We start from the raw sequence: 21933 nt of genomic DNA, 5'->3' as shown, positions 1-21933 counted from the left end.
AGCATCTTATTCTATAAAATTTCTCACCCAAATCCTTTATAAAAAAAACATTATTCCTCGTAGCTATAAAACTGACTAATACCATCTAAACCTGTCTCAAAGCTTTACATACAACTGATCAACGGTGAGGAGTTCTACTCTTGGCAGCGTTCGCTACTAATTCAACCTTTCTTGGATTGCGATAGATCCTTGATTCATTGAAACCGGAGGAGAGAGAAATCCTTTTTGACCGCCGTGATGGGAGCAAACTGCAGCAAGATGAGACTGGTTTTTTTGTCTTGGGGTAATTCTCCCCAGGTCGTGGAGAAAGCCATGGGGCTATGAGATTAGTTTTTTTTGTGTGTATGCAGTGAATTAGAGCGGGAGACAGAAAGAGAGAGGGAATAAGGTTATATTTGTCAATTTTATTTTGAAAATAATTAAATAAAAGATAAAATAAATTAAAGGGGATAAAAGATATAAAATTGAGTTTATATGGAGACATTAGCTATTATGATATATTTATGAAAACATTGGCTGTTTTGAAAGTTTAGATGGACACACCGTCAATTTTCCCAAAAAAAAAAACCAAGTGGTTACCTTTATTTTTGAATTAAACATTTTTCTTCATTTTAGTAATTTAAATAAATACATTGGTCCATCTAAAATTCGAGCCATGCAAGTGCAACAATACAATTATTATAATATTTTGGCAGAAAAAATGTGGCATCTTTATTAGCATGTCCTTCAAATTTATTTTTCTCTTATCAACATGTCCTAATTTATTTATTTCTCTTGGAAAACTGCAAGCAAGTTACATGCGGGAGCCGGAAAGTCGGCGTCTAGAGGCATTGGAGACTGCCACTTGGCCGAGACAGTCACCGTCATTTGACATTCCTCTTTCTTTCAGAGACATGTAATGGCGCAACCATACCCCAGTATATACCTGTAGAATCAACGGATCAAATTTATCAAAGTAATACTCAATTACTCAAACAACGTAGATAGAGGGTTGTTGGTGTTTAATAATTTCTATACTTCAACATTATATTTTGAGATCTTAAATGGTAGACAGAGAGTTAAACACGCGCCCCTTGTACCCTAAAGTGATGCAAAAACAATTGTAACAATGTAAAACAATCTTGTTCTAATTAAAGGGTATGTTTAGCTGATTTGCTTGGATGCAAAAACAATCTTCTTCTAATTAAACTCCAATTAAAGTTCGACATGGGTTATAGAGTGTAGACTACTTGAAGTTTAACAGAACAAGTATGATAATTACTATTTTTGCAGGGTTATTAGCATATTCCAGCAGTTGTGAAAGACACCAACCATATCCCATTAATGTGTGTGTGAAAATTTCCACCTAGAGAACAATTTTGCCTCCAAAATATAAGATCACCGGATTTGCTCAAATTATCCCTCATTTGATCCAAGTGTGCTTTTGATGTTCCAATTCACAGTGATTCTTTTTCACTTGTTTGGGTCATGCCAATTGCTTTTACAAATTATATTTTCCAACCAAATCTCTCTACAGAACAAAAATAAACTAACTTATTTAAACAAAGCAAACCTGCTGAGGCCTCGCGATCTTGGTATCAGGGTCATCAAGGGACTCGCGCCAGTGAGCCAGGTAGCCAGCCATACGTGGTATCGCAAATAATACAGTGAAGAACTCAGTTGGAAAACCCATAGCCCTAAAGCGATACCAAACTGTAATAGTTAATTACATACACTGGTGGCAGGATAGACGAATTAGTTGGATTAAGTCATTATTTAGGTGTTACTTTGCAATTTGTTCTTTCATGCTGTCTATTGGGACTTCATATCATTCAGCAGTCAGTGAAGGCTTTCGTATCACTACTAATTTAACTCTGTTAGGATGCACCAAAATTGGATAGTCGCCATTGTCTTTATTTTTTCTGGGGTACCTTCTTTTTGTTTTTCTTATCCATGGTTAGGAATTATCCTTGGTTAATAATTGAGGTTGCTTTGAGCATTCTTTTCAGGGTCATTTGGGTTGATTTTCTTTTATATGACTTGGATTTTATTGATGTTTGCCATCAATAAATTCCAAACTTCACTACAGAACTTCATAATGAATGTCCATGGAAAAGGCAAAACTATGTAAACTGCATACATATCTTTACCTATATATTAGGCCAGAGTAGAAGTCGACATTGGGATAGAGCTTCCTTTTGATAAAGTACTCATCTGATAGAGCTGCCTTCTCCAGAGCAACAGCCACCTTCACAACTCAAAATTAATAAATTTAATATCAAAACAAATTAATGGCCAAAAATAAGGTACCCAAAAGAGAAGGAAGATAACCTCTAATAAAATAAAATAAAACTAAAAATGATAACCTCAATTAAGGGATCACGGCCAACAATGGAGAAGACCTCCTCAGCCAATTTGCGGATGACCTTTGCCCGTGGGTCGTAATTCTTGTAGACACGGTGCCCGAAACCTGACATCTTTCTCTTCCTACAATTAAATCACAATAAAACTTCATATCAAGTAAACTAATTACATAATTGATCACACTTAAAAGTTAAAACAGATAAGGTGCAGACAGTTAGCATGTGAGTTCTATTGGAAAGGTTAGCTCATACCATGAACTGCTAGTATGTGAAATTGGGCAATGTTCAGACAATACGTGACAACAAGAAACACAAACCAGTACAAAATATGGAGAAATTACCTGTTCTTCACACCTTCAATGAAATCTGGAATGTTCTCAACCGTTCCAATCTCACCCAGCATCTTTAGTACAGCCTACATGTCAAAAGGAGATTCAATGATAGAACTTTTTTTTTTTAAGAAGTCAATTATAGAAATTCTTGTAGCCAAAAGTAGTTCAAAGAAAATCTAATGTCAGTCTTAGGTAGCATGTCTGTCGCATATGTAACTTCCATGGGTAAAAGCTCAACTAAACTTTCATTATGTACATGAAGTCATCATTACATACCTCATTTGCACCACCATGAAGTGGGCCATAGAGAGCTCCAACTGCCCCCGCAAGTGCTGTGTAGACATCAACTCCACTTCAACAAATTCCAATTTGGTTTATTAGCAAACTATTAAGAATAAGCTTACTAGTTTAAATTAGTTTAGGTGCATCAGTATAGAAATGAACCTTGAAGCAAGATGACGTGCGGCAGATGTAGAACAGTTCATCTCATGCTCAGCATGTAAAATGAAGAGAATGTCCAGAACCCTTGCCAACCTAGAATTTGGCTTATATGATTTGTTACCCCTGCAACGATTAGAGATGTGTGTAAGTGTTAGGGGAATCTTGGTTGAACTATGGGGCAGCATGGCATAATTGGCTTTTCTTGATTTACAGAACTTGTTGCATACATTCAAAACTTAAATGAAGTGTTTATTTTAATCCTGACAGGGCGAAAAACTCCAAGCCTTGAGTCAGAATTTCTTGATTTGATGTTGGTTGATCCAACTGAATAAAATTGATTCAAGTATCAATCTCACCGGCACAAACAATTCAGTGCCAGCTCGATCACATAAACATCCAGAAAAACTCCAAGCTAGCAAGGGCATAATTGGTATCAGTGTCTATCTATAAGTTAACAATACTTACAAAGAGTCAAGCATGTATAAGAAGTTCTCCGAGTAAGAGAGATTGCTTGAAGGAAGCACTGGAGGCCTTCCTGCCAATCTCAAGTATGCAGCAGCAGCAATTGTCGGGACCTTCATCAGTACAAAAGTTAACAAGTAGATATAGAGAAAAAGGGCAGTTATATTAATTATTCAAAATTCTAAAAGATACCTTGCCAAGGATGCGCACAATTTGCTTGTCCCTTATTTGCTTTGCCTTGTAAAGATCTTGCCCCTAAAATAAGTTGCAAAAGTTCCAATATAGTTACTTATGAAGGATGTAACATGAGACTTTTCATGGATACATAAATAATTCACTTTTAGTTACCCTAAGAGCTGGGTTTGCATCAGGGTGGAACACAGAGAGTGCACTCATGGCACTGACAAGCACACCCATAGGATGTGCATCATGAGGCATTGCTTGTATTATATCCTGCTCAAATAAGAAAGTACAAAAGGAACAAAGAATTACATTCCATCAAACAAAAATTGAAATATTTTGAGAAACAACCAATTCTCACAACAGATATTGGAATGAACACACACAACGCAGGTCTCTATTTGGCTAAGTGTTGTTACATAGTTTATTTATTTATTTTGTTTTATGCTTACTGTGGGCTTTTAATTAGAGAAATCAATGAAATTTTCACAATTATATAGCAAAAAGGTGGAACCATCACAGGACCTCTTTGTCCCTATTCCAATCCTGCACAACATCCAGTAAAGGCCAAATAGGCCCATTAAGGCATACTGGCAATGCAAGGTTACCAGCCCTTTATATTAATGCTATACACCCTAATTGTTAATGCTTAACAAGGATTCATACCAGAACTCCTTGAGGGACAGCTGAATGCTGGGAAATGGCAAACTCCCAATCAGCCAATTGGCCTTGAGAAGGCAAATTTCCATACACTGCAAGGACAAGGTACGCAAAAAGAAACAAAAGAGAATTGTCACAGTGTAAGTAAGAGTGAAAAGAAGTATATTAATTTTTACAATTCTTATAAAAGGTTATCTCACTTAAAAGATAGGCGACCTCAACAAAGGAACTGTTCTCAGCTAAATCCTCAATTGGATAGCCTCTATACCGAAGAATCCCTTTGTCTCCATCAATGTAAGATATTGCAGAGCGTACCGGGGCAGTATTGAGATAACCAGGGTCATATAGTTTGAGCCCCTTATCGCTTGGCCCTGTTGTGATCTGTCAATTTTTCAAATAAATGTTGCTTCGTGAATTGCTCGCTAGAGCTAGATAACTAGAAACAAATGTAGCAACCTGCCGCACAACTAAACTTACCACGGCCTCATGGTATTTAGTCCCAAGTTACATACACACAACTGGGATCACCTTATAGAATCAGTAGTGTGGTAGATGCAATTACAAAGGTATGTATACAATAACACAAGCTTTTGAATTTCCTCTGGTTGTTCTTTTAAAGTTTCATCTGGTTGTTCTTTCAATTGGTACCCCTAAGTAGCTTTTCGAATTTCCTCTGGTTGTTCGTTCGCCATTTTCGAGAAAACGGAATAAATAGCTCACCTTCTTAAAATCAGTAGCTTTAATCGTGCCTTCATCTGACACCTTAAATTCGTACTTTTTACCAGTTCTTCCATCCACCACCGTAATTGACCCGCCCAAATTCCTTCCTGGAGCCATCGAATCTTGCACTGAGACAGGCGACCTCTCGAGTTGCGCCACACGAGCTTTGCCTCCAGTTAATGCAGGGATGTGGCTGGAGATCACCGCCAAGCGGCCATGAGCTGAAGATATGAACGGATTGAACTCGGATCTCTCCATGGTTAAATAAAGTGATCGTGTTTCGAGAGAATTCAAGCGAAATCGCAAAGGAGATTAAGGAAATAAAAGGAGAGAAGGTGAGAAAGGATCGTTCGCTTTGGGGTGGTCGTCCTATTAATGGGGCAACTGGCGTTAAATTAACCGTTAAAAAATTTATCCCTTAATTATTTTCCTTAATATGAGTGCTGACTAGAAGTCTAGAAGACTAGAACACAGATACAAGCAGCGTCTAAGATTAAATATTGTAGGACCCACTTGCTGATTCGACGGATAATGGATAGTTGGATACTCATCCAGTGACGTAGCAAGTGACGTACTAAATCAGGCAGATAATTTTCACTAGAAGATGTATACCTTCGTACTTACGGACCAATCTGAAACCGTCCAAGATTAAAAGCTTGAAGATCCTAAGGATATTGTAAGATTGTCGTAAAGATAGATGGTGATGTTAGACGCGCCTACATATTGGGATTTGGAAATCGGAAGCGTGAAGGATGAGGAGAAGTGGAATTGAAAACGAGCTGACGTGGCTGTCTTATTTTGCGTGAGATTTTATGAGATCGCTTTATATTGTTTCTGGTAGGCTGCACAAAAAATTTGTAGTTCGTCATTTGATTTGGATTTGATTCGAAAAAGTTTGTAAAAGATTTGATCGAAATAGTTTGAAATTAATTCAAATCAAATTCAAATTAGACCTGATTTATTTGAAATAGGTTCGCGAACTATTCTAGTTCGAATTTCAAAATAACGTGAATCGTTGATTTCTGCTGATAACTTATGTTCGGTGATGACTTAAAAGTTAAAACATAAGGCCGTCCAGCCATAAGTTATAACTCGTAAGTCGTAATCCTCGCTTTCAGTTTTAAAATTCTAGATGACTTTCACATTTCGCTTCTGGCGACTACGATTACTCTTTTTTGTTGTAAAAAAATTCGTAAAAAAAATTGAAATTGAGTTTGTAAAAAATTCGATTCGAAATTAATTCAAATCAAACTCAAACTAGAATAAGTTCGATTTGGTAAGATTTGTTTGCAGCTGTAGTTTCTGGTCTCATTTGTTTTCCTATCTAAATAGGAGTGAGTTAAACGAAAAGTATATTTATCCTGTTTTGTCAGCATCCGTATACCGTATTCCAATAATTTGTAAAAAAAATATTCGTATTCAAAAAAATATTCGTCTCCAATAATATTTCATTTCTACAAGTTACAACCCATCAGGATGGAATTAAATAAAAAATAAACAAATTTTGTGGAAACAAAACCCAACGAAACTTAGAATTCGCATCCTCTGAGATATCTCATATTTTGCGTGACTTTTTGAAAAATCTGAACCGTTCAAATATCTCAGAGGATAAGCACTCCGAAACAAAGGACTGCCGACTGCCTATGATTCTAGGATTGCCCTCATTAAATTTTGGGCTCTAATAAATTCTGAGAAACCTAACCCATACAACTTACAAACTCCAAAATATATATTTCAGAATTCTTGAGCCTGAGGTAACATAGCCCAAATTTGGAGACTTTATTACCGGGTCCAGGTTACAATGATAACAAGCTATCTTCATACTTTATTACAGAATTCATGGCACGTTCTTAAAGGCACAAGACGTCAAGACCAGAAGCCATAGCTGTATTCCACGCAATGCAGGTTATCCTAAATGAGGAAGCGTCGGAGGAGCCAGGCAACCAACATGGCTAACTGGGTTAGGAGAAGCTCCAAAACCTTCAACGGGATACCATCTACAATTCTACATCCTTCAAAGAAGAGCTGGGGTAGCGCTCAACATTTCAAAATCAAACAAGGGTGCCAAGGCTGGGCATGATATTGGGAGGAAACGTATAATTCTTACCAGACTAGCTGTCCTGGTAATACGAATAATAATACTCATATCATGCTTCTTCTATTTTCAAGACTTTCTTAGGTTTTTTTCTATTAATGGAAGGAGCAGGGTTTTCAGCTTACTGGTATTAGATTTTTATGCTTACTGGTATTTGGTTTTTAGTTTACTGGTATTAGGTCTTTTATGTACTGGTATTTAGTTTTTGTTTACTGGTACTTGGTTTTATTTGGTAATATTGTACGGATGATCTTAAGTAATGAAGGCCTACGGGTTTCAATTCAAAAGTCAAAACAACAAAAAAGCTATCTTCCTTTTGACTGTTCTAAATTTACAAATGTCATAGTTAGTTTCTTCTGCTTTTCTCTTAATTTACCCGCATAATTAAATCATGTGCTCTCAAAGAAACTTTATTTTATTCCATTTCAACAAACTTTCAATCTACATATCTCTTATATAAAGTCTACTTGCTCAAATTCCAAACATGCAAACACCAAACTCTACTAGCCACGCATATATTAATATATCACACATGCACATATCTATCGTTCAGCCTTAGGAGATAAATCAATCCCTCTTATTCTGTTTTTTTCTTCATCACTCATGCATTATTGTTGAACCTCCTGCCACCGTTGCCGGATTCTCTCTGGCAATTGAAATATGAAGCAGCCACCGGACTACCCAGATTGTACTGACGTGCAAAGTTTCTCGTGTTGAAGTTCTGCCGCAAGATTGGGGCGGATACGGTGTCCCTTCCGAGCTGCTGAAAGAGCACGAAGACTAGTCGGTGGATTCCTGATGAAGGCCGCGGGCTCTCGTAACACATGATCTCACGACCTAGATAATTCACAAATAGAAAAATTTGAGTTATAATGTGAGTAAAATTTTCAGTTTTTTTGTAAGATTATTTTTTTTGAAGGTTATTTTTTTATTTTTTATTTTTTTTGTAAGATTTGAAATTGATTGATGTAGTGGTAGATGATTACCGTGAAACCTGAGCAGGTTCCTTAATTTTATTATAAGAAACAAAGCACATTTTAGTTTGGTCTTACGATCTTACGTAGCTTTTTTAATAAGTTAGCGTACAATTATGGATTATATATTCATTTGATACCTTACAAATTATTATTTAAACTGCAAAAATATGAAGAGCATATTTATAATATTAACTTCTTAGTTTGAATTATATTTTGCAAGATATCAAACAGCTTTACGTAAAAGTTGGATGAACGTTATAAAGATGTATACTGATAATAAAAATTAGGGTAAATTTCGCTGTAGGTCACTAAACTTTGGTATTTATCACGAATTGGTCACTCAAGTTTGATTTGTTCCTTTTGAGTCACTCAACTTTGTTATTTGTCCCAATCAAGTCCCTCTGTCCTTTTCCATCCAAAATTTTAACGGAATATGCTAATTCCGTTAGTATTTTGGATGGAATATGCTCATTCCGTTAATGTTTTGGATGGAATGAGTATATTCCGTTAATTTTTTGGACGGAATAGGAATATTCCGTTAAAATTTTGGATGGAAAATGACAAAGGGACTTGATTGGAACAAATAACAAAGTTGAGTGACTCAAAAGGGACAAATCAAACTTGAGTGACCAATTCGTGACAAATACCAAAGTTTAGGGACCTACAGCGAAATTTACCCTAAAAATTAATATGAGTTTAAGCTCGACATAGAGTTTTTTTTAACTTAATCTCATAAATAATCAAATTAATTTCAAACAATCATGATCTTAATCTACTTGACGAGAAGCATATATTTATCTTTCTAGTTTATAATTTTTCATAGTTTCTTTTCTATCAGATCAAAAAAAATTATATATAAATGAACATAAAATTATTTTAATTAATTTCCTACTTCGTAATCTTATAGAAGAAAAAAAAATTAAAAAGTTAGAATGCAAATTTTTGGCTCATGAAGTGATGGGAATCAATGGTTTAAGTTTGTCATTTAAGTCATTCCATTTTTTTTATATTAAAGTAAATTTATTTTGATGTGCTTAATTAAACTCGTAATAACTTAATTTACTCTTGACAGTCAAGTAAAAGCGATACTCTTCCCACTATTATTACCTTACAAACAATGAAAGTATTGTACTAATGATCTTCTTTTCCATGTTCCACTATTTATAACATTCAATTATGGTCCTTTAAAGTTGAAATTAAGTCTTTACATAAAAAAGCTGTAATTAACAATTAAAGGAAATAAAAGGAAATACAATCCTCACCAAAACTTGTATCTGTTGTTGCGGGAATATCAGTGACCATCCTACAGTGAAATGACCATTCAGAAATCAGAAGAAAAAGATTGAAAAAACAAAAATTGAAAATGCATCACACAATTGATTAGAAATAGATCAATTTTAATAACCTCATTTACCAGGCTAATGAGAAAAAAAAGTCCTGTCATATCCAATTACTTAATCATTTTCATAATTAGTTGCACAAGCTAAATGATATAACATTTTAAATTACCAGTGTAAATATTCCCTCAGTGAAAAATTACTTGGACTCGGTGCATCCGGATCCACCATGACCTTCAACAAAAAAAAAAGAGATAATTATTTATACGCCAAAAGAGTTTAATTCAACTATATATCATATTATAGAATATAAGAATATAAGCATTAAAAAAATTTAAGAAAAAAAAAATGGCAAGAAATGAATGTTCACCAGAGTATATGTGACTCGTAAATCACCTCCACCAATTTCAACCCACGGCTTGTTAGCAACAGCAGGTGATCGAAGATCCATACCGTTGACTACACTGCGGTTGTTGTAGTATACCTTGAAGGTAACAGAGCTAATGAATGGGTCCAACACATCTCCAATTACTTGTCCAAGAACTAACGGATCATCAGACATTTTTCAAGGGGCTAATAATTAATATATGTTGTTCTTTTAATTGTAATTTTTTTTTCCGTATTTTGCAATTGAGTAGTTGAGTACTGTTTGAAGAAATTGGAGGAGTAGAAGTTCTTAAAAATAAGAACAGTAGGAATTGGAAATTATTATTATCATATTCATACTCTTTTTATCTTTCCATCTTTTGTTATTATATGGAGCTGAGTTAGTTCGGTTAGCTCTTTCGCCATTTTTTTCTTCTGTCATATTGGAATCGTGTACTATGTTTTAATATCTAAAAGAGCAAAAGATAGATTTGAATTTGAGATGACGCTCATCAGTCTTGTACAGCTGCAGTGTAGATTTTGACGCGCAAAATTAATTTAATATGAGATAACTCAGAGGATACGCACTCCGGAGTCATGGTCGTGAACTCGTGGGTCTGTGTGTGGGTCCAGCCGGTCCAAAATATCACGTAAGACTGTAAGAGGTAAGACACGCTTTCTTAGTCGTTCAATTCAACCGCTCTCCGTGGCTCTGCCATTGATTCCTATCCACATCCAAAATATGCCATCACGTGTCACTGTAAAAGCAGTCGAAAGCTCTTGTTAGATATGCTTTATTTAGAGACGATGGCCTTTAATATTTGTTAGATATGCTTTATTTATCCTATAAAAAACAGCTTTATTAAATGTTCAATATTACAATACCAATTTGCGTATGAAATAATTTTTAATTTTATAATTGAGTGTTCAAGTTTTCATATCATCATTTACAATTAATTTGAATTTGTCTATTTTTAATACAAAAAAAAATATTTAGATGAGTTAGGGCTGCAAAAAAAATTCTTAGTTCGTGATTCGATTCGAGTTTGATTCGAAAAAGTTCATAAAAAAATCAATTCAAAATAGTTCGAAATTAATTCAAACCAAATTCAAACTGGACTTGGTTTCCGCTGATAACTTATGTTCGCTGATGACTTAAAAGCTAAAATATAAGGCCGCCCAGTCATAAGTCATAACTCGTAAGTAGTAACCCTCGCTCTCAGTTCTAAAACCCTAGATGACTTTCACCTTTCGCTTTTGGTGACTACGATCACTCTTCCTTGTCGTAAAAAAATTCGTAAAAGATTCGAAATTGAGTTCGTAAAAACTTCGATTCGAAATTAATTCAAATCAAACTCAAATTGGGGTAAGTTTGATTCGGATCGATTCATTTGCAGCCCTAAGATGAGTCTTATAAATTGACATTGCAAATATATTGTATGAATGAAAATAATTTGATACTATTTCAAAATGATTGCTAAAATTGTTGATATTAAGAATAAACATGCACTGATATGGAATCACGTACCTGTAATCTCATTTTCTTTTCAAATCCATTTATTAATGAGACAAGAATACTCCTAATTATATTACCTTAGCTCAGAGGTGGAGCCACATAAATTCAGGGATGATTTTTACCAACTTTTGACTTAACAAATGCAAAATAATGGTTTTCTATGAGAAATATAGATGTTAAACTTTCAGGTTCTATTAATTTGGACCCTAAAAGTGTCAGAAATTATATGTACAAGCTGAGGTATTATTTACAGGGAGATTAAAAAATCAAAATAAAGAAAAGAATAAAAGAATATGTTTTATCACTATTTTATTTTTTCAGAAAAATTGTAAAAATATACTATTGTTCAGTAATTATAAAATTATGCCTTATCTCTTATTATTATTATTATTATTATTATTATTATTATTATTATTATTATTATTATTATTATTATTATTATTATTATTATTATTATTATTATTATTTTGCACCATCTCAATCTAAGAGTATGCTCCATATTTCAATCATTAAAAAAAGAGAATGGAAAAGGGAGAGAATCGGCCAAAAGAGTTTAATTCAACTATATATCATATTATAGAATATAAGAATATAAGCATTAAAAAAAATGGCAAGAAATGAATGTTCACCAGAGTATATGTGACTCGTAAATCATCTCTACCAATTTCAACCCACGACTTGTTAGCAACAGCAGGTGATCGAAGATTCATACCATTGACCACACTGTGGTTGAAGACTTGTAGTATACCTTGAAGGAAACAGAGCTAATGAATGGGTCCAACACATCTCCAATTACATGCCCAAGAACTAACGGATCATTAGACATTTTTCAAGGGGCTAATAATTAATATATGTTGTTCTCTTAATGGTAATTTTTTTTTTCGTGTTTTGCAATTGAGTAGTTGAGTGTTGTTTGAAGAAATTGGAGTAAAAGTTCTTTAAATAGGAACAGTAGGAACCGGAAGTTGTTACTATCATATTCATACCCTTTTTATCTTTCGATCTTTTGTTATTTTGTGGAGCCGAGTTAGTTCGTTTAGTTCTCACGCCATTTTTTTCCCTGCCATATTGGAATTGTGTACTATTTTCTAAAGTCTAAAAGTGCAAAAGATAGATTTGAATTTGAGATGACGCCCATCAGTTTTGTACAGCTGCAGTGTAGATTTTGACGTGCAAAATTGATATAATATGAATCACGTACACATTAATTTAGTGGGTGATATCATGTTCTTATCCTCGTTAAAATTTGATTCTATGTACAAAGTTTGACCTTGTATGAACAATTTCAACACAATTAACCTTATTTAAAATATAAATCCGGTTCACAATTTTAGCTAGTTTATGCATCAAAATATCTGTTTTTATATTAAAATTAGTGTTGATGAGTTTAGGACGAAAACATCATAGATTATTCTTTTTAAAAAAAAAATCAATAAGAGTTTACTGATCCCAATTTCATGTCTATCTGTTAAACATTTAATAATTATTTTCAAGCTAATCCAAACTCTACAATTACTGCGAAAAGATCTTTTGGACCGATATTTTGGGTCCAATAAGAACTTATGAGAGGCAAGTAGCCCATTTATCAGTCCTTTATATATGGATCTCGAGCATATTATATAGTCACTTTGTAGAAATTCATGAGAAAAAAAAATTAAAATTAATAGTAGAAGCATATTCAGAAAAAAAGAAATTGATACACACTTTCAAGAAAATTGTTTAAGGTCGAAGTTCATTGAATACAAATTAATTTGATGATTTACACAATATTTTTAAATAAAGTTAAAAGTTTATAATAATTTTTTTTAAGAAAACTATTAGAATTATAAAACATTTGATTATCAATTATTAATGTAAATTAAATTTTTATTATATTTTTTATTGAAGGCGATAAAATGTGGATTCATAGAGAGTTACAATTAATGATCATAAAAGCAAATTCAAGATACCAATTCCCAAGTTACAATTTATAAATTTATCAACTCCAAATAAAACTCCTAAGTTGAGCATCATTACATCAAATAAGTGAATAACTATTTTTTAAGATGCGACAACCTATAAGGTGGAGCCGCCTTGTTTGACTACCGTTTTATCTCTTGTTTTCAAACACTACACCTCTTCGCTTGATAAATAATTACTATTATTATTTTTATAATATTAGTTTGGATACATCATGATTACTGCCATTTTCTTTATAATTATTATTATTTTTAATATCATTGTTATTGCTATTGTTAACAATATAATTCATAATTTCACCATTCATATACCATCTTACTAAACAAATTTCCATTCATTGGAATAATCAAGAAATTTCAAACTCTATCCGAATAGGATTAAACATCCATTATTTTACCAATTCAAAAAGCGGTGGTTATCTACTATCTAAAATATTTAAAACATTTTAAAAATATATATCAAAGTAAGTCATTTAATATATTTTTATATAAAAATTATATTTAATAATTCGGATCGACTATTTAAATTGTATTCAAAACGCGGATCAATCCGCTATTACCCGATATTTTTATTTATGTCCATTTTTTAATATATTGTACCATAAATAATCAAGATTTTGAACTTTTTTTAAAAATGCCTTGTTGCGTTTTTGGGTTTTTTTTTTGCACCATCAAAATCCCGTTGCACTATATCTCCTTGAATTTTGAAAAAAAAATTATCATGTAAAGGACATATATTGAACAATCATAAATAATTTTAATGATCTTTGAATAATAAATGAAACTGTAATCCATTAAAAAAATAATCAAACACACACAATAAATAGTAAATACATTTAAAAATAATTATATGGGTAATTCTTGAATAATCTCTTAAGCTTTTGAAAAAAAACTAAACTCGGTCATTGTATGTCTACCGATTATGGCCAATCTGTATGGGTGCGTCATCGGTGTTTTGACGATAATAAAGTTATGGCCGTTTAGAGAGCATGGGTGCATCATCGTTGTTTTGGCAATGAAACATCGATGCACTTTTGCTGTAGTTAAGCCGGGCATGAAGCATCGGTGCGTTATCGGTGTTTTTGCACGGAAGCGTTATTTTTTTTTAAAGAAAAAACTTTAAACAACCATAACTTTGGCAAGGAAAGTCAAATTTGCGCGTATGACTACAATTCGGAAGGGAGGATGAGACGGATCCAGATTTTGATCTGGATTCAAGAATTACCCATATAATTATTTTAAAAATACATTTACTATTTATTGTGTGTGTTTTTTTTTTAATGAATTACAATTACATTTATTATTCAAAGATCATAAAAATTATCTATGATTGTTCAATATATCATTTACACCATAATTATTATTATTATTTTTAAATTCAAGGAGAATAAGAGATATAGTGCAACAAGATTTTTATGTTACAAAAAAAAAAAATTCAAACTACAAGAATTTCTTACGGTTTGAAATTTTTATTCCAAACGGCAAGATATTTTGGACATTTTAAAAAAAAATTCAAAATCTTGATCATTTGTTTGGTAAGATATATTAAAAATTGAATATAAATAAAAATATCGGCGCTATTATGATAGCGGCATAGTCACGATCTTGATTGTTTATTTGATTATCAATTAAAGCGCACGGAGTCATGAATTCGTATCCTCTGGGATATCTCATATTTTGCGTGACTTTTTGGAAAATCTGAACCGTTCAAATACGTTCTGCACGAATCTCGAAGCTCCAATTATACTGGCCCCTGCACGACTCCCGAATAGACACCGGACACGTCGGTCACGAAAAAGTTGAGATATCTCGGAGGATACGCACACCGAAACTTAGGACTGCTAGCCAACTGCCTATGATTCTATCATTGCCCTCATTAAATTTGAATTCGTATTCTCTGAGATATCTCATATTTTGCGTGACTTTTTGGAAAATCTGAACTGTTCAAATACGTTCTACACGAATCTCGAAGCTCAAATTATACTGGCCCCTGCGCGACCCCCGAATAGACACCGGACACGTCGGTCACTCAAAAGTTGAGATATCTCAGAGGATACGCACACCGAAACTTAGGTTTTTATGCTTACTGGTATTTGGTTTTGAGTTTACTGGTATTAGTTTTTTTATGTACTGGTATTTGGTTTTTGTTTTCTGGTACTTGGTTTTATTTGGTTATATTGTAAGGATGATCTTAAGTAATGAAGGCCTACGGGTTTCAATTCAAAACAACAAAAAAGCTATCTTCCTTTTGACTGTTCTAAATTTACAAATGTCATTGTTAGTTTCTTCTGCTTTTCTCTTAATTTATCCTCATAATTAAATCATGTGTTCTCAATGAAACTCTCTTTTATTCCATTTCCACAAACTTCAAATCTACATATCTCTTACATAAAGTCTACTTGCACAAATTCCAAACATGCAAACACCAAATTCTACTAGCCACGCATATATCCATATATCAAACATGCGCATGCACATATCTATCGTTCAGCCTTAGGAGATAAATCAATCCCTCTTATTCTGTTTTTTTCTTCATCACTCATGCATTATTGTTGAACCTCCTGCCACCGTTGCCGGATTCTCTCTGGCAATTGAAATATGCAGCAGCCACCGGACTACCCAGATTGTACTGACGTGCAAAGTTTCTCGTGTTGAAGTTCTGCCGCAAGATTGGGGCGGATACGGTGTTCCTTCCGAGCTGCTGAAAGAGCACAAAGACTAGTCGGTGGATTCCTGATGAAGGCCGCGGGCTCTCGTAACACATGATCTCACGACCTAGATAATTCACAAATAGAAAATTTTGAGTTATAATGTGAGTATAATTTTCAGTATTTTTGTAAGATTTGAAATTGATTGATGTGTGATTTCGGTCGAGATGTAGTCGTAGATAATTACCGTGGAACCTAAGCATGTTCCTTTTATTATAAGAAACAAAGGACATTTTAGTTTGGTCTTACGATCTTACGTAACTTTTTTAATAAGTTAGCCTACAATTATGGATTCTATATTCATTTGATACCTTACAAATTATTATTTAAACTGCAAATATATATATTGGAATGAAGACCGGAAATATACTAAAATGAAATTGCTTTAAATTTGATTGTCAATCCGTCAAAAAGCCAATAAATTTAACCCTTAAAATCTCAAATGGACTTTGATACTAAATGGCATTTAAATTGGTTCAAATTAATGCACACACATTTTAATTATAAAGAACATATTTATAATATTAACTTCTTAGTTTAAATAATATTTTGCAAGATATCAAATAGCTTTACGTAAAAGTTGGATGAACGTTATAAAGATGTTTACTGATAGGATAAATTAATATGAGTTTAAGCTCGACATAGAGTTTTTTTAACTTAATCTCATAAATAATTAATCTAATTAATTTCAAACAATCATGATCTTAATCTACTTGACAAGAAGCATATATTTACCTTTCTAGTTTATAATTTTTCATAGTTTCTTTTGTATCAGATAAAAAAAATTATGTATAAATGAACATAAAATTATTTTAATTAATTTCCTACTTCGTAATCTTATACAAGAAAAAAAAAATTAAAAAGTTACAATGCAAATTTTTGGCTCATGAAGCGATGGGAATCAATGGTTTAAGTTTGTCATTTAAGTCATTCCAATTTTTATATTCAAGTAAATTTATTTAGATGTGCTTAATTAAACCCCTAATAACTTAATTTACTTTTGACAGTCAAGTAAAAGTGATACTCTTCCCACTATTATTACCTTACAAACAATGAAAGTATTGTATTAATGATCTTCTATTCCATGTTCCACTATTATAACATTTAATTATGGTCCTTTAAAGGTGAAATTAAGTCTTCACATAAAAAAGCTGTAATTAAGAATTAAAGGAAATAAAAGGAAAAACAATCATCACCAAAACTTGTATCTGTCGTTGCGGGAATATCAGTGACCATCCTGCATTGAAATGACCATTCAGAAATCAGAAGAGAAAGATGGAAAAAATTAGAATTAATTTTTATTATTGACATCACGTCTTTGGTTTTGTTGTTCTGACACCAATTTTGAAAATGCATCACACAATCGATTAGAAATAGATCAATTTTAATAACCACATTTACCAGGCTAATGAGAAAAAGATCATCCGGTCATATCCAATTACTTAATCATTTTCATAATTAGTTGCACAAGCTCAAAATGATAGAACATTTTAAATTACCAGTGTAAATACTCCCTCAGTGAAAAATTACTTGGACTCGGTGCATCCGGATCCACCATGACCTTCAACAAAAAAAATATATATATATAATTATTTATACGCCAAAAGAGTTTAATTGAACTATATATCATATTATAGAATATAAGAAAATAAGCATTAAAAAAATAAAAAAAAAAATGGCAAGAAATATTGATGTTTACCAGAGTATATGTGATTCGTAAATCATCTCCACCAATCTCAACCCACGGCTTGTTAGCAACAGCAGGTGATCGAAGATCCATACCGTTAACCACACTGCGGTTGTTGTAGTAGACCTTGAAGGTAACAGAGTTAACGAATGGGTCCAACACATCTCCAATTACATGCCCAAGAACTAACGGATCATCAGACATTTTTCAAGGGGCTAATAATTAATATATGTTGTTCTTTTACTACTATTTTTTTTTTCCATGTTTTGTAATTGAGTAGTTGAGTACTGTGTGAAGAAATTGGAGGAGAAGAAGTTTTTTAAATAGGAACAGTAGGAATTGTAAGTTGTTACTATCATATTCATACCCTTTTTATCTTTGGATCTTTTGTTATTCTGTGGAGCCGAGTTAATTAGTTCGGTTAGTTCTCTCGCTCACCATTTTTTTCCCCTGCAATATTGGAATTGTGTATGATGTTCTAAAGTCTAAAAGAGCAAAAGATAGATGTGAATTTGAGATGATGCTCATCATCAGTCTTGTCCAGCAGTGTTGACTTTGACATGCAAAATTGATTTAATATGAATCACATACAAATTAGTTTAGTGGGTGATATCATGTTTTTATCACAGTTAAAATTTGAATTCTATGTACAAAGTTTCTCTTGTATGAACAATTTTAACAGAATTAACCTTAGTTAAAATATAAATCCGGTTCACAATTTTAGCTAATTTATGCATTAATATATGTGTTTTTATATTAACATTAGTGTTGAGGAGTTTAGGACGAAAACATCATAGTGATTCCTGTTTTTTTTAAGAAATCAATAAGAGTTTACTGACCCTAATTTCATGTCTATCTGTTAAACATTTAATAATTACTTTCAAACTAATCCAATTACTGCCAAAAGATATTTTGGACCGATATTTTGGGTCCAATAAGAACTTATGAGAGGTAAGTAGCCCATTTATCAGTCCTTTATATATGGATCTCGAGCATATTATATAGTCACTTTGTAGAAATTCATGAGAGAAAATTAAAATTAATAGTAGAAGCATATTCAGAAAAAAAGAAATTGATACACACCTTCAAGAAAATTGTTTAAGGTCGAAGTTCATTGAATACAAATTAATTTGATGATTTACACAATATTTTTAAATAAAGTTAAAAGTTTATAATAATTTTTTTTAAGAAAACTATTAGAATTTTAAAACATTTGATTATCAATTATTAATGTAAATTAAATTTTTATTATATTTTTTATTGAAGGCGATAAAATGTGGATTCATAGAGAGTTACAATTAATGATCATAAAAGCAAATTCAAGATACCAATTCCCAAGTTACAATTTATAAATTTATCAACTCCAAATAAAACTCCTAAGTTGAGCATCATTACATCAAATAAGTGAATAACTATTTTTTAAGATGCGACAACCTATAAGGTGGAGCCGCCTTGTTTGACTACCGTTTTATCTCTTGTTTTCAAACACTACACCTCTTCGCTTGATAAATAATTACTATTATTATTTTTATAATATTAGTTTGGATACATCATAATTACTGCCATTTTCTTTATAATTATTATTATTTTTAATATCATTGTTATTGCTATTGTTAACAATATAATTCATAATTTCATCATTCATATACCATCTTACTAAACAAATTTCCATTCATTGGAATAATCAAGAAATTTCAAACTCTATCCGAATAGGATTAAACATCCATTATTTTACCAATTCAAAAAGCGGTGGTTATCTACTATCTAAAATATTTAAAACATTTTAAAAATATATATCAAAGTAAGTCATTTAATATATTTTTATATAAAAATTAGATTTAATAATTCGGATCGACTATTTAAATTGTATTCAAAACGCGGATCAATCCGCTATTACCCGATATTTTTATTTATGTCCATTTTTTAATATATTTTACCATAAATAATCAAGATTTTGAACTTTTTTTAAAAATGCCTTGTTGCGTTTTGGGATTTTTTTTTTGCACCATCAAAATCCTGTTGCACTATATCTCCTTGAATTTTGAAAAAAAAATTATCATGTAAAGGACATATATTGAACAATCATAAATAATTTTAATGATCTTTGAATAATAAATGAAATTGTAATCCATTAAAAAAATAATCAAACACACACAATAAATAGTAAATACATTTTAAAATAATTATATGGGTAATTCTTGAATAATCTCTTAAGCTTTTGAAAAAAACTAAACTCGGTCGTTGTATGTCTACCGATTATGGCCAATCTGTATGGGTGCGTCATCGGTGTTTTGACGATAATAAAGTTATGGCCGTTTAGAGAGCATGGGTGCATCATCGTTGTTTTGGCAATGAAACATCGATGCACTTTTGCTGTAGTTAAGCCGGGCATGAAGCATCGGTGCGTTATCGGTGTTTTTGCACGGAAGCGTTATTTTTTTTTAAAGAAAAAACTTTAAACAACCATAACTTTGGCTAGGAAAGTCAAATTTGCGCGTCTGACTACAATTCGGAAGGGAGGATGAGACGGATCCAGATTTTGATCTGGATTCAAGAATTACCCATATAATTATTTTAAAAATACATTTACTATTTATTGTGTGTGTGTTTTTTTAATGAATTACAATTTCATTTATTATTCAAAGATCATAAAAATTATCTATGATTGTTCAATATATCCTTTACACCATAATTATTATTATTTTTTTTAAATTCAAGGAGAATAAGAGATATAGTGCAACAAGATTTTTATGTTACAAAAAAAAAAATTCAAACTACAAGAATTTCTTACGGTTTGAAATTTTTAGTCCAAACGACAAGATATTTTGGACATTTTAAAAAAAAATTCAAAATCTTGATCATTTGTGGTAAGATGTATTAAAAATTGAATATAAATAAAAATATCGGCGCTATTACCATAGCGGCATAGTCACGATCTTTATTGTTTATTTGATTATCAATTAAAGCGCACGGAGTCATGAATTCGTATCCTCTGGGATATCTCATATTTTGCGTGACTTTTTGGAAAATCTGAACCGTTCAAATACGTTCTGCACGAATCTCGAAGCTCGATTTATACTGGCCCCTGCACGACTCCCGAAGAGACACCGGACACGTCGGTCACGAAAAAGTTGAGATATCTCGGAGGATACGCACACCGAAACTTAGGATTGCTAGCCGACTGCCTATGATTCTATCATTGCCCTCATTAAATTTGAATTCGTATCCTCTGAGATATCTCATATTTTGCGTGACTTTTTGGAAAATCTGAATCGTTCAAATACGTTCTGCACGAATCTCGAAGCTCAAATTATACTGGCCCCTGCGCGACCCCCGAATAGACACCGGACACGTCGGTCACTCAAAAGTTGAGATATCTCAGAGGATACTCACACCGAAACTTAGGAGTTAGGACTGCTAGCCGACTGCCTATGATTCTAGGATTGCCCTCATTAAATTTGAATTCGTATCCTCTGAGATATCTCAAACTTTGCGTGACTTTATGGAAAATTCCAACCGTTTAAATACCTTCTGCACGAATCGCCATATGCACATAATTCTGACACCCTACATCACCCCGAATAAGCACCGGACACGTCGGTCACGCAAAAGTTGAGATGTCTCAGAGGATACGCACTCATTAAATTTTGGGCTCTAATAAATTCTGAGAAACCTAACCCAGACAACTTACAAAGTCCAAAATATATATTTCAGAATTCTTGAGCCTGAGGTAACAAAGCCCAAATTTGGAGACTTTATTAAAGGGCCCAGGTAGGTTATAATGATAACAAGCTATCTTCAGACTTTATTACAGAACTAGGTGCGTTGTTGCGGCTCCGCCGCAACTATTTTTTTTTTGTATGTTGGCATACATGGGTGAAATTAAGCGATAATTCAAAACAACAATTGAAAATAATTGTTAGTTGTTTGTTGAAACAACAATTGAAAAGAAGATCGAAAGATAAAGGATACAACTTTATTGTAATAAATGTTAGTTTAATTCCAAACCAATCTATACACAGTTATCTGCCAGCAGCACAGACAGATAAGCTTGAAAATATTTGCTTATAATTCATGCCAGAGGCAAAAGAAACTTATTAAAGACTATAAATGCAAATCTGAGGAAAAAGATAAATGACTAGCAGGGTACCA

At 32.6% G+C, this 21933-nt stretch overlaps 3 protein-coding genes across 3 annotated transcripts; all 3 read right to left on the bottom strand.

The window, feature by feature from the left end:
* Positions 1 to 630: 630 nt before the first annotated feature.
* On the bottom strand, positions 631 to 5586 carry LOC144571489 (citrate synthase, glyoxysomal-like). Its single transcript, XM_078320786.1, has 13 exons — positions 5138 to 5586; positions 4618 to 4798; positions 4424 to 4509; positions 3926 to 4030; positions 3770 to 3832; positions 3581 to 3690; positions 3119 to 3238; positions 2951 to 3026; positions 2684 to 2757; positions 2346 to 2466; positions 2130 to 2227; positions 1553 to 1676; positions 631 to 925 (listed from the first exon to the last, which is right to left on the bottom strand). The coding sequence occupies exons 1-13, from the start codon at positions 5393 to 5395 to the stop codon at positions 794 to 796; spliced, it is 1548 nt and encodes a 515-aa protein (XP_078176912.1). The 5' UTR covers positions 5396 to 5586; the 3' UTR covers positions 631 to 793.
* Positions 5587 to 6802: 1216 nt separating this feature from the next.
* On the bottom strand, positions 6803 to 10146 carry LOC144572005 (protein FLOWERING LOCUS T 1-like). Its single transcript, XM_078321394.1, has 4 exons — positions 9917 to 10146; positions 9719 to 9780; positions 9472 to 9512; positions 6803 to 8069 (listed from the first exon to the last, which is right to left on the bottom strand). The coding sequence occupies exons 1-4, from the start codon at positions 10106 to 10108 to the stop codon at positions 7834 to 7836; spliced, it is 531 nt and encodes a 176-aa protein (XP_078177520.1). The 5' UTR covers positions 10109 to 10146; the 3' UTR covers positions 6803 to 7833.
* Positions 10147 to 15721: 5575 nt separating this feature from the next.
* On the bottom strand, positions 15722 to 18009 carry LOC144572006 (protein FLOWERING LOCUS T-like). The gene is made up of 4 exons (XM_078321395.1): positions 17794 to 18009; positions 17594 to 17655; positions 17291 to 17331; positions 15722 to 16161 (listed from the first exon to the last, which is right to left on the bottom strand). The coding sequence occupies exons 1-4, from the start codon at positions 17983 to 17985 to the stop codon at positions 15926 to 15928; spliced, it is 531 nt and encodes a 176-aa protein (XP_078177521.1). The 5' UTR covers positions 17986 to 18009; the 3' UTR covers positions 15722 to 15925.
* Positions 18010 to 21933: the final 3924 nt, after the last annotated feature.

This window comes from Carex rostrata, chromosome 19 (genome assembly GCF_964058835.1).
Source record: "Carex rostrata chromosome 19, lpCarRost1.2, whole genome shotgun sequence".
Classification (NCBI taxonomy): domain Eukaryota; kingdom Viridiplantae; phylum Streptophyta; class Magnoliopsida; order Poales; family Cyperaceae; genus Carex; species Carex rostrata.
Note: the sequence above shows the minus strand (reverse complement) of the source record. Positions and strands in the feature narration are given on the sequence as shown.

Bases quoted from the DNA above. Each gene is read 5' to 3' on its own strand.
- LOC144571489 (XM_078320786.1), bottom strand. From the start codon at position 5,395: ATGGAGAGATCCGAGTTCAATCCGTTCATATCTTCAGCTCATGGCCGC. The intron at 3,239-3,580 runs GTAAGTATTGTT...TAATCGTTGCAG, and splicing joins TTATACATGCTTGACTCTTT to GGGTAACAAATCATATAAGC. The intron at 3,027-3,118 runs GTTCATTTCTAT...AATTTGTTGAAG, and splicing joins GCACGTCATCTTGCTTCAAG to TGGAGTTGATGTCTACACAG.
- LOC144572005 (XM_078321394.1), bottom strand. From the start codon at position 10,108: ATGTCTGATGATCCGTTAGTTCTTGGACAAGTAATTGGAGATGTGTTG. The intron at 9,781-9,916 runs GTGAACATTCAT...TTTTTGTTGAAG, and splicing joins TACGAGTCACATATACTCTG to GTCATGGTGGATCCGGATGC. The intron at 8,070-9,471 runs GTGAGGATTGTA...TGAATTATCTAG, and splicing joins AACAACAGATACAAGTTTTG to GTCGTGAGATCATGTGTTAC.
- LOC144572006 (XM_078321395.1), bottom strand. From the start codon at position 17,985: ATGTCTGATGATCCGTTAGTTCTTGGGCATGTAATTGGAGATGTGTTG. The intron at 17,332-17,593 runs GTAATTTAAAAT...ATTTCAATGCAG, and splicing joins CTGAGGGAGTATTTACACTG to GATGGTCACTGATATTCCCG. The intron at 16,162-17,290 runs GTGATGATTGTT...TGAATTATCTAG, and splicing joins AACGACAGATACAAGTTTTG to GTCGTGAGATCATGTGTTAC.